Source organism: Eubalaena glacialis, chromosome 14 (assembly GCF_028564815.1).
Source record: "Eubalaena glacialis isolate mEubGla1 chromosome 14, mEubGla1.1.hap2.+ XY, whole genome shotgun sequence".
Taxonomy (NCBI): domain Eukaryota; kingdom Metazoa; phylum Chordata; class Mammalia; order Artiodactyla; family Balaenidae; genus Eubalaena; species Eubalaena glacialis.
The window spans coordinates 55474324-55492372 of NC_083729.1; the positions used below are offsets into that span (position 1 = coordinate 55474324).

Sequence of the window (18049 nt, forward strand, 5' to 3'; positions counted from 1 at the left end):
CGAAATTCCTGGTTGTCCTTCTCCACTGGGGTGGGCTGTTGCAGGCACCCGTGGGAACAGGTGGCACTGCATCCTCCCTGGCACATTCAGCCTTTGGCTTAACACAGAAGCAATCTGACTTGGAGAGTGAAGAAGGGATTCCTTCCCCAAGGGATTTGTTTAGCTGGCAGTAGTTCTGGTTAGAAATTTACCTGTTGGCACAGAAAGAAAAGAACAGAGTAATTCTGTCAAAGCTGTACAATCAAACTGGTCAGCCCTCCCTGAATGAAGGCCTAATGTTGGAGTTAGCCCCGTGCCCCATCAGCAGGAACAAGTGGACCTATTATTGGATAAAAACAATTACCTGCATGCCAGGAGGCAGCATGCTGCAGTGGAACCAACATGCTTTGCTTGTGTCCCATCACTGCCACTTTCCTGATAAGTGATCTTGAGAAAGTTATGTCAACTCTCCATGCTTCAATTTTCTTATCTATGAAATAGAACTAGTAAAACCAGCCTCATAGGGTTTGGGGAAATGATTAAATGAGACCAGTCATGGAAAGTGGGCTGCAAAGTGCTTGACACATAGTAGGCCCTCATTATTGCTATTGCTGCGTATGTCTCTTCCCTGTTCCTTTCCCTTTCCTGCTGGCTCTCACAAAAGCAAGGAGAATGGAAAGAAATAAAAGTTATGAAGAATAAAAGGGTAATACAGGCAGGCAGGAAGACAGAGCTGGCAGGAAAAGTCTGATAAGGAAAGCTCAGGACATTCAGAAACCAGAACAATGATGGTGTTTTGTGTACTAGTAGGTTCTGCAGCGGATATCTGTGTATTTTTTCTGTCTGCTGAATGTCCTTCCTCCCTGTTTTAGTTTTCTGTTGCTGCATAACAAATTACTCCAAAACTTAGCAGCTTAAAGCAATGTACATTGATGACCTCACAGTTCCTGTGGGTCAGGAATGTGAGTGTAGCTTAGCTGGATCATCCTGCTCAGGGTCTCTCACAGGCTGCAATCAAGGAGTCGGCCAGGGCTTCCCTCACTCAAGGTTCAGGTGGGAAAGCATCCACCCCCAAGCTCAGTCAGTGGTTATTGGCAGGACTCAGGTCCTTTTGGGCTATTGGATTGAGGGTCTCAGTTCCTTGCTGGCTATTGGCCAGAGGTGATCCTCAGTTTCTTGCCACATGAGCCTTTCCATAGGGCAGCTTATAACATGGGAGCTGGCTTCATCCGAGTGAGCAAGGGAAAAAGGGGGAATCACAGACTTCATTAAAATAATGTCAGAAGGAATATCCCATCACTTTTGCCATATTCTATTCATTAGAAGTGAGTCGCTAGGTCAAGCTCACACTCAAGGGGAGGGGATTACGTGAAGGCCTAGACATCTGGAAGTGGTGATCACTGGGAACCTAGAAGGCTGATTACCTCACTGCCCTTCTGGTGAGAGCAACCCTCCTCCCTCTACAAAGGCACATATGATTCTGGTAAGATCACTCTCCATAATACCTGCCATCCCCACCCCACCCCACACTGGGATAACATGAGACCCAGGTCATCAATCATCACAGCACATCCAGTTGGCCACAGTGATTGGTCCAAGAAGTAGCCATGTGACCCAAGCTGGGCCAATCAGAGTCTTTCCCTGGGATTTATATATACTGAAACAAGGAGACAGAAGTTCTCTCTTTCATCTGAAATTACTAACATTGAATGATGTAGCCTGGGGTTTTCTCTGGCCATATCCTCTACCAACCATAAAAAAGAATTCCAGTTGTACCAGGAACAATTGAAGACATCACATTTTGAAGTAGAGACAAAAGATCTGAGATTAAAAAGAGAGCACAAATAAACTAATGACATTTGTTTTTCACCCCTGAAGCCAGTTCCACCCCTGAAAGCTAATGTAACTCCTTTTTTCACTTGAGATAGTTTAAATTGGGTTATGTCTCTTGAAGCAAAAAGAAACTTGGTTAATTCAGCCTCAGTTTTTGCATCTGTAAAATCAAGGAGCTAAACCAAATGATCTCCATGGCTTTTTCCACGTTTCAAGTTCTAAGATTTGGACTTGAACGGTCTGACCCTTTATCAAGAAATAGATTTTTCAGAAGTGGGGAATGAGTAGAAGGAGCAGCCTGAAGGAAGAGGAGTGCACAAGGGGGTCAGGGGCACTCCTATGACCTATGGAATCCAGAGAACAAGTCTGCCTTCTTCATAATTTAGCAAGGCTCCAAGTTTTAACTCAGAACCTTAAGAATGCCACCAAAAAGGACTCATGCCTTAGTGATCCAGGGTAAGACTCAGACATTTGCTTCTTTCACATGCTGCTGGAGCCATGATAATACTGTCTCAGGGACATGGGCTTTAGAGGCAGTAGCCCTGGGCTTAATAATTATAATAATAAAATAATAATATCTAATGATTACTGAGTGTGTACTACACACCTGGCAATATCTTACATCGCAGCTCCTTGACTTACTAGGTATGTGACCTTAGGCAAGTGACCTATCCTCCAGAAGCCTCTGCTTCTTCATCTGTAAAATGGGGGTAATAATAGTTCCCTTCTCACAGGGCTGTTGTGAGCATTCCTATGAGTCAGTGGAGGTAAAGCACCAAGCACAGTACCTGGCATGTGCTGTTCTTCTTCAAATGTTCTTCTTTGCCTTTTACACCCAGCTCAAATATCCTCCATTCCACAAACTGTCCCCAGTTGCCCTCCACCTCCTCTGTGCTCCCACAGCACTTTACTTCTGCCTACTTTTCTAGCCCTATGGCCCTGCAATATATTCACCTGTTCACCTAGTTATCACTCCTGGCCGACCATACCTTATTTATCTTTGGGTTCCTGAGGTCTAGATCTATGCCAAACACACAGTAGGATCTCAACAGATCCAAATGGGTTGATAAGCACAATATATATCAGCCTCTCAAGCAGAGGAGCAGACAGTCTGATTGGGACCAGGACACACCCAACCAGGACACCGCCTCGTTGGGCATTTAGAACTTTTGTCAGGCGAAATTCTGATGTGTGTCTGTAAAACTATTCCTCCAATGAAACCACCAATTGCTCAAGCGAAAAGTAATAATTCCTCACAACTGGCAGGACAACCCGTCAGTAACCAGTGTGGAGCCCAGTGTTAACGGGTGTGGTGCTGCTGGTTTGGAAGCCTACCAAAGAGACAGCTAGTAAACACGACGGTTGCCTGGGTGCACAAACACCAAACCAGCTTCTCATCACCTCATCCCTGAGACAGTCCAGTCACAGTATCTGTGACACCCACAAGTGGTTACTTGTCAGCTCCTGTCAAGTGCAGCAGCAAGGGCCAACCACCCACAAAATGCAGATCTTAAGGACAAAAACACAATAACAGCAGTTTTTATAGGAAGCTAAGCAGTGTGTGTGTGTTTGTGTGTGATTGTTCAGAAAAAGTGGTCATTTTCTAAGGTGAGTATAAGACAAGGGACTGTGTTAAAAGAGGAAATATTTCTCCCCTTCTAAGACCACATTCTTCTCTCCAGCTAGAGGCTAGGCAGGGCTAGAAGGGAAAATTGGTTAGAATTTTGCACCTACCCAACTAACTACAGAAAGACACCCTGGGGGACAGTCTGCTAGGCTACACGGGGCTGACCACACGGCACTTCATTTCTCACTCGTGTGGGTCTCAGGGAAGCAGTGTGAAGTGCTTTTGGAATCTATAAGGAGAGTGGGGAAGGAAATTGGAAGCATGCCTGGCTGGGGTAGCATGAATAGAGGAATAAAAGATTTTAAATACAATTTTTATCCCCTTGTGTTGATTGGAATTCAACTACAGGGAATAGTAGAGCTTACAGGATTACGGTGGGTGGTCTCCTCCCATGACAGGAATTCAATAAAACTCTCTTACCCCCAATTCCTCTTCCCCAGCTCTTTGTTTCTGTTCATTCACTCATTCATTTATCTATACCCTGCCTGGTTCCCAAAAGCAATGCAGCCTCATATTCTACAGCCCCTGGGGAGCTACCAATGGTTTTTAAGCATGGGAGCTCCATGATCAAATATGACTTTTAGAGCATCTAGAATCAGTGATGAGGACGGAATTAGAGAAGACAGAGGCCAGCAGCCATCCAGATGTGTACTAACTAGTGGCTGTGGAGGAGAGAGGATGGAGATTATTTAAGAGAGAGGATAATCAGGATTTCTTGGCTTGGCCAGAATGTGGTTGGTGGAGAGAGAGCAAAAAATAACTAGAAAATTTCTTCTTTAGGTGATTTTGTGAATGATGACACTACCAAAGAAGATTGACAATACAGAGGAGGAGAATTTTGGAGAAGGGGAGATAAAAAGCACGAGGAACCACTTTAGTGAAAGATGCCATATAATGATATGTCCTGTTACCAGTGCAGGGGACAGATAATGTTGCTAACGAGGGTCATTTTTTGCTCCAATGATCTGTTGTGGGTTGACCTCCAGCTGCATCACGTGAGGTTGCTCTGATCCACATCCACAGCTGGTCTTAGATGCTGTTCGTGCCCCATGGTATGATCACTATGGTCACTACAGGAACTTTGAGAGTGTAGGAATGGGGCAGTACAAGCCTAGGCCCACCCCTTAGAGACCACCCAGAAGGCCTCTTTTATTGATAGTGGTCCCTGCGTGTACCACTTTCACATCTAAATATCTGGAGGTTGGACAGACATCCACTGGTAGTGGAAAACTGAGTACACCAGGGTAGGTAATCTGACTGTTGTGATCATCCTCAGGCCCTGCCTTGAGTATCTGCTCAAATCTGACCTCCTAGCCTGAGGGATGGAGGGGGAAGAGGAATCCTTTCCAAGCAGCCTAGTCTTCTCTCTTTCCCCCCAAAACACCTTCTGCCTATCTCAGAGCCTCTGCTGCTCCTTCCTTGTCCCCAGAACTCCTTCCTTTTCCATACTGGGCAAGTCTATTAGCCGGGCAGCTTCCTGAGTGGGAGAGTTGTTATCTGTTGGAGCAGTCTACCTCTGGACTTGGTAGGCTGTCTGTCTCTGTTTGCTGCACACATAGAAGGCTTTTGTTCAGCTTGGAAGTTTTTTTGTTTTGTTTTGTTTTGTATTGCTTATTTATTCTCACTTTGCTTTAAATAAAAGTTTGAGGGCTTCCCAGGTGGCACAGTGGTTAAGAATCTGCCTGCCATTGCAGGGGACACGGGTTCGAGCCCTGGTCTAGGAAGATCCCACATGCCGCAGAGTAACTAAGCCCATGCGCCGCAACTACTGAGCCTGTACTCTAGAGCCCGCGAGCCACAACTACTGAAGCCCACGCACCTAGAGCCTGTGCTCCACAACAAGAGAAGCCACCGCAATGAGAAGCACGTGCACCGCAAGGAAGAGTAGCCCCCGCTCGCCGCAACTAGAGAAAGCCGGTGCGCAGCAACGAAGACCCAATGCAGCCAAAAATAAAATAAATTAAAGGGAGACCAGGCTAGGCACGAGGACCTCGCGAGCTCCTCCACGTGGGCTCCCCTCCCCGCTGCGGCAACCCCCGCTCCCACCGACTGGCCCCGAAACGGTGGTGGCGGTTTGTGGTCATTGGTCCCAGGCATTTAGGACCAACATTTGAAGACCCGAGGGGAACTGCAACCATGAACGAAGAAAATACAGATGCAACAAATGGATGCAGTAAAGTCCGAACTGGTACGCAGAATGAAGCAGCATTACTTGCTTTGATGGAAAAGACTGGATACAACATGGTTCAAGAAAATGGGCAAAGGAAGTTTGGTGGTCCGCCTCAAGGTTGGGAAGGTCCACCTCCACCTAGAGGCTGTGAAGTTTTTGTAGGAAAAATACCTCGTGATGTGTATGAAGATGAGTTAGTTCCTGTATTTGAAAGAGCTGGGAAGATATATGAATTTCGACTTATGATGGAATTTAGTGGTGAAAATCGAGGTTATGCTTTTGTGATGTGTACTACAAAAGAAGAAGCCCAGTTAGCCATCAGAATTCTTTTTTTTTTTTTTTAAACAGCCTATATATATATGTTTTTAACAGGTTTTTTGTTCTATGTTTTTTTTTTTAATTTTTTATTTTTTTTAATTTATGGCTGTGTTGGGTCTTCGCTTCTGTGCAAGGGCTTTCTCTAGTTGTGGCAAGCGGGGGCCACTCTTCATCGCGATGCGCGGGCCTCTCACTATCGCGGCCTCTCTTGTTGCGGAGCACAGGCTCCAGACGCGCAGGCTCAGTAGGTGTGGCTCACGGGCCTAGTTGCTCCGCGGCATGTGGGATCTTCCCAGACCAGGGCTCGAACCCGTGTTCCTTGCATTGGCAGGCAGATTCTCAACCACTGCGCCACCAGGGAAGCCCCCAGAATTCTTAATAATTATGAGATTCGACCAGGGAAGTTTATCGGTGTGTGTGTAAGCTTGGATAATTGCAGATTATTTATTGGAGCTATTCTGAAGGAAAAGTAGAAGGAAGAAATCGTGGATAAAATGAAGAAAGTTACAGAAGGAATTGTAGATGTCATTGTTTACCCAAGAGCAACTGATAAGACCAAAAATCGCGGTTTTGCGTTTGTTGAGTATGAATCTCACAGAGCTGCTGCTATGGCTGGGAGAAAACTAATTCCAGGAACCTTCCAACTGTGGGGCCATACCATTCAGGTAGATTGGGCTGACCCAGAGAAAGAGGTTGATGAGGAAACCACGCAGAGAGTTACAGTTCTCTATGTACGAAATGTAATGATCTCAACTACAGAGGAAACAATTAAAGCAGAATTAAATAAATTCAAACCTGGTGCAGTTGAATGAGTAAAGAAACTTAGAGATTATGCTTCTGTTCACTTTTTCAACCGAGAAGATGCAGTGGCTGCTATGTCTGTTATGAATGGAAAATGCATTGATGGAGCAAGTATTGAGATAACACTGGGAAAACCTGTAAATAAAGAAAACACTTGGAGGCAGCATCTTAATGGTCAGATTAGCCCCAATTCGGAAAACCTGATTGTGTTTGCTAACAAAGAAGAGAGCCACCCAAAAACTCTAGGCATGCCACCAACTCTTCCAGCTCGTCTCAATGGCCAGCATGGCCCAAGCCCCCCTGAAATTGAAAGATGCGCTTATCCATTTTTTCCTGGAACAAAGCTTACTCCAATTAGTATGTATTCTTTAAAATCCAATCATTTCAATTCTGCAGTAATGCATTTGGATTATTACTGCAACAAAAATAATCGGGCACCACCAGAGTATTATTTATATTCAACAACAAGTCAAGATGGGAAAGTACTCTTGGCATATACAATCGTTATTCCTGCTATTGCAAATGGATCCCAGAGTTACTTCATGCCAGACAAACTCTGTACCACGTTGGAAGATGCAAAGGAACTGGCAGCCCAGTTTACATTACTTCATTTGGACAGGGAACACAATCTCTTCAGCCTGGACCTATGTAGAAGAGTTTGGAGAAAATAAACAGGTCCTTTCTGATGTTGCTTGAACTTATTCTCCTGCAGTTGATCTCATTCCTGTTGGCTTAATATTAAGTCCCATGACAACACTAAGTTAACATTCATTTTTAGCCCTCATTTATAGCACCAGGAAAATATAGAAAAAACTTTACCTGTGCATTAGATGACCTAATTTCTTCTGTTCCTAGAAACACCGTACATTTTATAAATAATCACTTCATAGTCATTTTCACACCCTTGGCTTACACTACACCAAAGAACATAGTTGAGTTTTTGGAAAGTACAGGATTTACAAATTTGGTCTTTAGTACTCACACACATCTATAAACATTATAACTAATGAAGCAAGAAATTATTGATACATAAGATGAATGTTTATTGTGGAACAGTAATATTTCAAATGTTGGTTTTTAAAGAAATAATTTGGTTTAATTTTTGGATTTTTCTGTACTGTAAGTTGATAATGGTTTCTTGAAGTTTATTTTATAAAGATGATTCATTTTACTGTTTTATGGTACCAGTAGGATTCTAATGTTAAATTGGTTTATTGGGTTGTATAAATGTTTACATTAGTATTTAAATAATGAAATATTAGAGAGTTTTTGCAGTCCAGGGGTAAATGTGTCTGCTGGTTTGATACCTAATAGTTTCAAAAAAGAAGCAAATATGAATTCACTGTTTTATATCTTTTCTTCATGGACGACCCCTTAGTGTCAGTACCAAATTTAAAAGGAGCTTCATTGTGGATAGAGCAAGAGAAATCAGAGATTCCCTTTTTTGGTGATCATAAAGACACAAAACAATGAACAGATATCCAAGAAACAGATATCCAAGAATGCATTCTAGTAAGATCTCTGAAGCATTGTGTCAGTGAAAATTTACTTAATACTGACTGATGAAACTATCAGGATTTGCAATGCAGTGAATGCTGAAACAGTCTTTACCAGCAATATAAGATTATCAGGATTTTGAATGTTAGAACATTATGTGATTATAGTTTTAATGCTTTGTCACTTTGAATTAAATTTGTAACCATAAAGATGTGAAGCATAATTGTTATGTATTTATTTACAGACTACAATTTCTGTCGCAGTTCAATAAATAGTCTTTCCCCTGTTAGTGCTACCCTCTCTTCTGGGACTCCCAGTGTGCTTCCTTACACTTCAAGGCTTTATTCTTATCCAAGCTATCCTTTGTCACCAACAGTATCACTTGCTAATGGCAGCCATGTTGGACAGCGGCTATATATCTCCAATCAGGCCTCATTCTTCTGAAGAAAATATTGTAAACAGGAGTATGAAACTTTCCTTGTAAAGCATGCAAATTAAAATACTGTTTTATTTTAGAATCGGGTTTGTACATTTGGTTTTAAAATGATAATTATATATTTATTTCAACATAGTAAATATCAGTCACAATTCAGAATAACTTACCGTTGTAAAACTTGTAAAAATGCTAAGTTTTAAAAGTTACTCAGTGATTTCTCTTGATAAAGGTATAACAAACTGCTGTTCTTTTTAAACTTTTGGGATTTTAAATAACTTCTGATTCCTGAGTGGTCAGTAGAACCCAGAAGTTTACATTAAATTTTTTCATTATAACTTTGCTAAATAGAGTTTCACAAGTATTAAAGCACTTGCAGACAATGGTTACACTAGATTTGATTACCAAGGATCACTATCTGTATTAGCAATTAGAACAATTATATAAACAGAAGCATCTAATTATTATGTAGAAAGAAATGAAGGGCAAAAAGATTAAGATGCAAATTTTATGCAGTACTAAAGAAAAAGCAATCTACCATTGTGGTCCTTGAAAATAACTATAAATATTTTAGTTAATAATTGTTTGTTGTAGAAATAATTATAATTTTGCTGTTAATGTATTTAAGGTTTTTATAGGTATGCTCCATTTGTTTTTGATATTCATTGTATAGTTCTTTGAGTAATAAGTGTTATGGTTTTTAATGTTGAGATCATGTGTTGTTTAATTTTTGTACTTGAATTCAAATTCTTTGACATTAAATATACGATGCTTCTTAAAAAAAAAAACCTTTGTTTTAAATAAAAGTTTGAGGCATCTCTCAGTACAGTGGGTTTTTAAAAAAATAAGAGCACAGGGACTGGGGGATAGCTTGCTTGAGGCTAAAAGCCCAATGAGCAAATGTAGAGTCTCCCCCTGCTGGCTGGTTTAGCCTTTGGGAAGCCCTGCGCAGGTTCACAAGGGAGAATCAGCCAACTTCAGAAGACACTCTTCCTTTCCGAAACAATGGTCAGTGCCCCGGTAGACTGACCCTGTTTAAAACTCATTCCATCACTTTCTGCCCCTCTCTTTCACCAGCTCTTGCACAGATATTCAGGGTCTTCATTTGTTCACCCGTGGAACATTTCCTGGCCCCTGACGCTGAGCCAGCACTTTGCCAGCAGTGGAAGCCTTCAGGCGAATGAATCACACTCCCCGCCCCGGGAGTCCAGCGTTAGCAGAGCTGCCCTCTTTCGGTAGCAAAGCCCTAGCCAGCCCCGGCTGGGAACACTCAGATTAAAGGGGCTCCCCTGCCAAGGGCCCAGACCCAGGCCCGTGAGGGAGGCTTAGACTCTATCTAGGATTTTCAGGAAACGGGAGTATTTTTTCAGGAGTTAATTTAGCAGTTATCCCAGTGCTTCCGCTGGGCTGAGGCAGGACCAGGCTGCCCCCTACAGGTAGGAGGGAGAGGTACGCATCCTGAAGGCTGCAGCCCTGGCTGGCTGTGCTCCGCCCAGGTGACCTTCATCTCAGAGGGCTCCTCCAACTGGGTGATGCTCCCAGTGATGCTCAGCACGTGATCCCCAGACTAGCGGCAGAGGCCACACTTGGGAACTTGTTAGAAATGTAAATTCTCAGGCCCCACCCCAGTCCTACTAAAAGGCAACTCCAGGAGTGGGACCAGCAGTCTGCTTTAGCAAGTCCTCCAGGGGATTCTGATGCACCTCAAGTTTGAGAACCACTGGTCCGGAGAGAGCGGTGTGGCCACCTCTGGGGGCCCTACTTTATGGCTTGGCTTCATGAGACTCGGCACCTCCTACCTCATATCAGCCTCAGAACCATAGCCTTTCAGAGGTACCTACTGCAGACCCCTTCCCCTTAAAATGAGAACATTGAGGTGCAAGGGTGTGGTTTGCCCAAGGCAATCCTGTCAGGGAATTCTTCCCCAAACCTCCCAAATTACACGAGAGGAAAAGGAAGGCCAGTAAATGTGACCCTCCCGGGGTTCCTCAGACCTACCTGCTCTGGGTTTGGGGGCTCTGCCCAGCCTCTCCTGCGGGTCTGGCTCTCCCACGCCTGTGCCTGGAGGAGTCGGAGCTCTAGGCCCTCGGGACAGAGCCCCCTCCCCTTCTCTTTTCTTCCTTTGAGCCATGTTCCATTCAGCCTTCTCCTTTTTGATCACACTGGTCCTGCCTGCCACTCGGAGATGGACCAGGAAGGGCCCAGCTGTGAAAGGATCACCACAGGATTTGGTTTTGGTTTTTGTCAGTCTCCAGCATCTAAAACTACTTGTCAATCACAGAGAGATAGGAAGTCACTAGAAAGACAGGAAACATTCAAGGATGAAAATGCGTCCCCCTCGGGCACAGATGTCTCTGCAGATGAGCGCCTGGGTCTTTTTGGGGGGCTGGAATGAAGGGGGTGCTCTGCCTCCCTCTCCTCACAATGTTCACAAGCCTTGGTTTTCCAGAAGGGAGATGAGGGGAGGGAAAAAGGAGAAAAGAATAGCATCTCTATTAATATGAGTATGTTTGTTAACATCATCAGAGGGCTTGGGTCCCCAAGGGGAGATTATACCTTGAAGACACAGCTTTCTCTCGAAGATTGGAAAAAACAATCAGCCCCCTTTCTAAATGCTGCACTCAGCCACAGAGTGTCCTGATACCTCTCCACTTGTTACGGCCTTTGCGACAGGTCCAACGCTCCTCTGTTTCAGAACATCACCACACACACTCTTCCACCCCTTACCCGGTGCGCAGGGTGGGTAGTGGAGGGGACTTTATAAAAAGGAAAAGCTGTCCTTCTCACCAAATGTGGAGGAGTCATTTTTGCAGGAGGCTTTAATTGAATGCTGCAGCTGAAATTATTGAGGAAACACTGGGGGAAATCCTCCAGTAATAGGAGGACAATCCTTTTTCACATTTGCGGTGAGAGCTCCACTCCCTCCAGCCCTCTTGGGAGGTTGGCTTTGCGCAAGCCTGTTCCATTCAGAGGGGCTTCAGCAGGTATTTGTAGCATGGCTGGACTTGGGAACTGGGATTAAACGAAGAAAAGAGATGATCTTGCAGTGGTGTGGGAAAGGGAGCTCAGGGTATAAAAGGCATGTTCATTACAAACACATTCACACTCAAAGCTAATTCTGTTTTGTTTTCTGGATACCCCACCTCCTCATTCCAAGGAAGTGGCCAATCCTTATATTTCTTAGCCTCAAGAGCACTTGCTAAGTGGAAAGATGGTGTTTCCAGAAGATAAACTCTTTTCCTGGCCTAAATGAAAGTTTTAATCTCCTTGAGGATATTCTATTACTCTGGAAGTGGGCAGTGTTTAGGGAAGGGAATGGGGGGGGGTGAGCTGAAGGAGGAGGGAGATTCATGGGTTCATTGAGGATTGGGACCCACACTGTACTCTCTCAGTGCCCCAGGGATACGGCAGGGCCTCTGGGAGGAGTGACGCACCTCAGGAGGCTAGATGGGGGTCTGGGGGTACCCATTTCACACAAAGAGAGCATAGTGGTTAAAAGAAATCAGGTGGCCTGGGCTTAAACTCAAGCTCTGCCACTGGCTGGCCATGTGTCATGGGATAGCTGCTTCCCTTTATGTGCCTCAGTTTCCTCATCCATGAAAATTAAAATCACATATTCCAAAGCATTTATTGAACTATATGCTAGGTACTGTTCTAGGGGCTTGAGAGATAGAAGTAAACAAATAAAGATCTTACCCTTTTAGAGCTTACATGCTACTGGGGGGAGGCAGACAGAAAACACTATTAGTATGTAAATCATATAGCCTAGAATGTGCTATGGGAACAAAAGTAGAGCAGGGAAAAGGGATGGCGAGTGTAGGGGATGAGGCACAGAGGCAGGTGGTCAGGATAGGCCTCATTGAGAACATAATATTTGGCAAAGACTTCAAGGAGATGAGGGAGAACTGTGAGTTATCTGGGAAAAGTATGTTCTAGGCCAAAGAGCAGTTGGCTCATATGAAATTATTTTTGTAAAGCACTACTGTGTCCCTGGCACTTTAGTAACATTCCATAAACATTGCTGTTGTTGTTACTGTTATTATCATTTTCATGCCCAAGTGTGGTCCAGCAGCTACCAGATACCGGGTTGCCATGTGGGCTAAGAAAAGAGCATATCCACAGTAGCCAGCTTGCCCTGAACTGGGGGGACCCCTCCAAATGTTTTGCTCTGGATAAGAGCCCCAAGACCTTTGCCTGACTCTAGAATGAAGGGAGGTATCCCTAATAATGACGAAGACTGAATTTCTCTCCAGCCCTGCCAAATGGGGACTCAGAGGCAGACTCTATGATGATTTAAAGAAAATAATGTCGCTTTCTAACCTGAGTTGATAAAGTAAGCTTCCTACCCATCCCAGAGGAAAATGGAAGGAGGCAGTAAAAGGAAGAACAGTCTAGACACACAATAGGGCATGAAAGATCTAAAAATGTCTAAATGCTGCAGATTAAGTAAATGTGACTTTAGTGAGGCATGGGACAAGAAAGGGGAAAAGACAAATAGGAGCTGGGGTCAGGAAGAAGAAAAATGTGTCCACAAGGATCATGTTGGAGGACATATCTGGAGATACTAGAAAGACAGTGCATGTGACTCTACCAACAGGAGCAAGTCCTGAACATGTGACCAGAAAAACCAACCCCCCAAAGGAGGTGGGAGCAATAGACAGTCAGAGGGGCTGCTGGTAATGGGGGCTGAGAGTGGCATGTGGCTCCAGGGAACCAAGTTTGCCCACAGTCAAAAATGTTTGGGCTCCATAGATCAGTGACCTTAAATGTGTTAGAATTCTGAAATGTTAAAATCCTGGAAAGGGCTTTACTGCTTATCTAATCTGACCCCATCCTTTTTATAAGTGAGGAAGCTGAGACTCAAACATGAAACAGCTCGCCCAAAGTCACATTAAATTTGTCAGGACTCTCATTCACAGTGACAGAAACCCAACTCAAACCAATTCAATAAGCAAAAGGGAATGTATTGGCTGGTGTAACTATGGGAACCACGACTGGTCCCCACACCAGGACTGAGACAGAAATTTGGCTGTGAACGATTCGAGGATTTTGAGCAGAGACAAGATGAGAAATAGACTGCTGTCACAGTATTCTGTGAAGATACAGGCAGGCATGGGACTCCCTGGAATTTATAAGACTTCTCCTGAAACTCCTTGTGGTTTATTTCCCAGAACAAAATAAATCAAACATCTACTTTGTGGGAGGTGGGAAACTGCTTGCACCTCTAAATGGCACTTTTCTCCAAGGACTTCTCAGTAAGGGTCTAAAACAGAAGTTGTAAACTCAGGACCCATGAACTGAATCAGATCTCCAGCTATGCATCATCTGACCCACATACTGGGTGTTTTTAAAAATTCATTTACTTAACAAATAAATGTTGAGCATTTTCTATGTCCCAGGTACTATTCTAGGCACTTGCATACAAAAGTGAACAAAACAGGACAAAAAAATCCTTGCCCTCATATACTTTGATCGTAATGGTAGGAATGGGCAGATCAATCAATAAGTTTTTTAAATTACTATCTATTTATAAGGTAATAAATAGTATGGAGAAGAAAAAAACTGGGAAGGAGGAGACAGTATAAGGTGGGAGGGAGAGTGTGCTGTGGTCTTAAAGAGGGTGGTTGGGAAAAGCCGAGAGGGTGACATTTGGGCAAAGGCATGGGAGAAGAAGAAACAAGCCTTGCAGGTGCCTAGAGGAAGAACATTCCAGGCAGAAGGGCCAGCAAGTGCAAAAACCTTGAAGCAGAAACATACCTAAGACATTTAGGAAACAGCAAAGATGTCTGTGTTTTGGTTTTTTAATCCGTATGAACTGCCAGCATTTAAAAAATTGGGAGATTTCACATCAACATCCAGATTCCCAGTTTTTCTTGAAAAAATATTCAGTTAGGATCTGGCAGTGCTGGCTCCAAAGTATCCCATAAGAGAATGAGCTAGATCTGAGCAGCAGCTCTTCCCCTGTAATGGGACGAGCTGAGTCCCACAGTCAGGGTAGTCCCCTCCCCACCCGAGTCCCTGCTCTCTGTTAGGCTCTCAGCTACTTCGTTCATTTCAGTTGCCTCCTGGTCAGGCCCCTGCAGGCATTTAAGCTCTTGTAGCTACATAGACCAGGCTACAGTCATAGGTAAACCCCGACAGCTCAGTGGCTTAATATAACAGAAGATTTACTTCTTGTTCACACAAAATCCAACAGGAGTAGAGTGATTCTTCCAGGCATCTGTCCTTCATGAAGTGACTCCAGGGGCCAAGTTATTTCTGTCTTGTGGCTCTGCCGTTTCAACTTGTGGGAGCCTAAAGTGTTTTGACTTTTACAGCACATGCAACTGATGAGCCAGTGGGAGAGAAAGGAGAGAGGCACGAAGAGCATGGTGTTATGGAAACCTTGGTAAGAATCCGAAGAAAGAGAGAACATCTAAGTTGTCTTCCACTCCTGGATATAGTGTTGGATTTGGAGTAACCTGGGTTCCTTAGATTAGATAAAGCTCACTTGGGGTGAGCATTAGCAATATGCCTAAGTCCATAAAGTAAGGGGAAACCTCCCTGTGGGCTCTGGGATGTCTGTTCAAACCCCCAAAACAAAAGCCACACGGCCATTCCTCTGCCCAAGCAGTGCTGAACCCAAGCCCACCAGGATGGACAGGACCTTCTGTCTGGCTCCGACAGTAGGGCCTGGGAGCCAACTCTGCCCCCTCTGACCCCACAAAAAGAACAAAGCCCAAGGGCCTGGTGTGTTTGACTCAGCTTTACCTCTTCAATGACTGCTTGCAAAACTGCCTTCCCCTTCCGGAATCTCATTTATGTCCTTCTCACTCTCAAATCTTCACTGTTCCCCTTTTCTAAGCATGGCCCATAGTCAGGAGTGTCAAGGACTGAGGCCATTGGATGTGCTGTCTATTGATGACTTACGAGAGGCCAGTTTTAATAGAAATTGTGGTTCCAGATAAATTGACTAGAGCCTGGATTCTGATAGAGAAGCATAGTCATGCTATAGGTTTTTGCAGTCAAGACATTGGGGTACGTTTTCAATGAGCTAGAGGAGAACAGGATCTTGAAGATGCCAGAAATAGGGAGATAATGGTTGATGGAGGTGGAGGTCGGGAGTTACTGGTAAAATCAAGAACTCCAGAAAATATTAGCTTTGGGAACAAAAATAGGATGTGCCTTCTCTGGAAATATGTAGAAAGAATGAAGGAAAAAAGCAAAGGATGGATGACAATGCAGATCAAATTGAGAGAGTGGAGAGGAGAGCTGAGGCCTTGACCCCCTCAGTAAACTAGGTGTGGAGGTCATCTATGGGGGTGGGGGAGGTCAGAAGTTCTTTGAGAAAAATGAAAAGGATTTGGAACAGCTGCCTTGAAGAATTCAATAAAAAGTTAAGAGGAATGAAAAGGCTACTCTGACAACAAAATGACTTATGAATCGGAAAAACAAACATGCCTGGATATGCATTGGGTACAGATTGATTTCCTCCAGAAAAGTCTTTACAGGTCCCTGCTGACCGTAGTGCTGGTTGGAACATCTATCTGAATGTCTAAGTCTGATAGAAATCTTTGGCAGACTAACTAATGGCTGGGATAACTATTAGCCTGCACTTCTCAATACTTAAAGATATGAAATGTTCCACTCACAGTAAGCTGTTAAAATCCTAATTATCCCCTTGGAGCCCAGCCCTCCCCATTTCAGAAACTAGCTCCTTTACAAAGGAAAGAAATCTCTCTCTCTGTCACACACACACACACACACACACACACGTACCCATACATACACACCATGACTAAAATAAATGGATCTTCATTTCCTCATCTGGTTAGATACTCTAAGTCACTCCTTGACACGCTGACTTTCTGGTAATCCTATCATTGATCGTTCCAAACAAAGTAAGCTTTCTCCCAGCTCCAGTGACAGCAGCGGCTGGTTTTTGTGGGAAGATGCATTTATGTCAACACTGGACAACTTTTACTCCTTCATCACACTGTGGCCCATTATGAACAAAAGGCCAGTTCCTTTCCTCCTGGGCTTTTGTGGAGAGACTGAGAAAATCATTTCCTGAGGAAATGAAGGCTGAAAGCCCTGGCAGGGAGGGAGACAGGTCTCCAGAGAGGGATTGGAAAAGGTTGGCAGGGGGAGAGACGTAAGAGACTGATTCCAGAAACAAGGTACTGAATGATGACAGCACCTTCTTCCAAGCCTTAAAGGGCTTCTCCGTGGGCTGAGGCTTTTCAGCCAATAGCAGCCTGTGTGAAACAGCAAAGAGACTTGCCTTTACTTGGTCCTAAGAACAAAGACTGAGTAACACAGCCTGCGAAGCCCCAGGTCAACCAGAAGCCCCATGGCAGGTTGCCCAAAGGGGAACCCAAGAACAGAGTGCAGGTTGGAGGAGGTTTGGGAAGCAGAGCCATGCTTTGACCAAAAGGTTAAGCAGCAATAGAAGGAAGGGGAATGAAAGCCCTCCTATGTGGTCATCCCTGCACAGAAGATTGAATTAATTAAATTAAAGGCTCCAGTAATACTCTACAAAATTTAGAATTTGCAGCATTTTGTTATTTGGGACCTGGTGTTAGATTGCAGTTAGACGTGTAGTTTAGTATATACAGATCATATGTGTTATAATTATTATGAATCCACCGATGGTAAAAAGAAAGAAAGAAAGAAAAAGAAAGGAAGGAAGGAAGAAAGGAAGACAAAAAAAGAAGGAACCAGCAGGGCTATAAGGAGGGGAGCTGCTATGGGGACATAGTTATGGACAGTTAAAAGAGTACAAAGAATGTGGAATTAAATGAATAGAATGGGGCTACCCCGGGAGATAAAGATAAACAACTGAGTTGAAGCACAACCAGATAGGTGATATATTGTGTTCTTTCCCAAGGCTGACTGTTCTTTAATTGTGCTGTTTATCTCTTAAGAACACTTTGGTATTTGCAAAGTCAACTTCTGAGCTGAGAACTGAAGAACTGTAAGTCCACTTACAGCTTCCCGATTGCTGCAGACCCCTTGGTGCAGAAGTAAAGGCCCTCCATGGATTGGTCTCAGCCTACCTTTCCAAACTAAGGCATAGAAGAGCTAGTTGGTAAGGCATTAGGTTGGGAAAAGATGAGTTAACATGGGCCTCTCTAATACCATGTTGGTAATTGATAGAAATTACTGGTTGCCTAAAAAGGAGTGAGATGGTGGGTGGGTGGGCTTGCCCATGGGTCCAGGCATTGCCCCACCTCCTCTGCTGCCCTCTCCACTTCCTCCCTCCTTCACTCTCACCCCATTTCCAAGGCATCCAGTTGCACTCTGGAGGTGCTTACCATCACATCCAAAACTAGGCTTGCAGCTCTTCAACATCCTCCAGATTACTACCCCCTTTCCTTCCACTTTCTGCCCCACTCCCCCAGACAAATCC

At 44.1% G+C, this 18049-nt stretch overlaps 1 protein-coding gene across 1 annotated transcript; it reads left to right on the forward strand.

Annotated features, from left to right (window-relative positions):
* The first annotated feature begins 5575 nt into the window (after nt 1-5575).
* On the forward strand, nt 5576-7399 carry LOC133105334 (probable RNA-binding protein 46). Its single transcript, XM_061211326.1, is given in 2 exon segments — nt 5576-5919; nt 6286-7399. Coding segments are annotated over 2 exon segments (1458 nt in total).
* Nucleotides 7400-18049: the final 10650 nt, after the last annotated feature.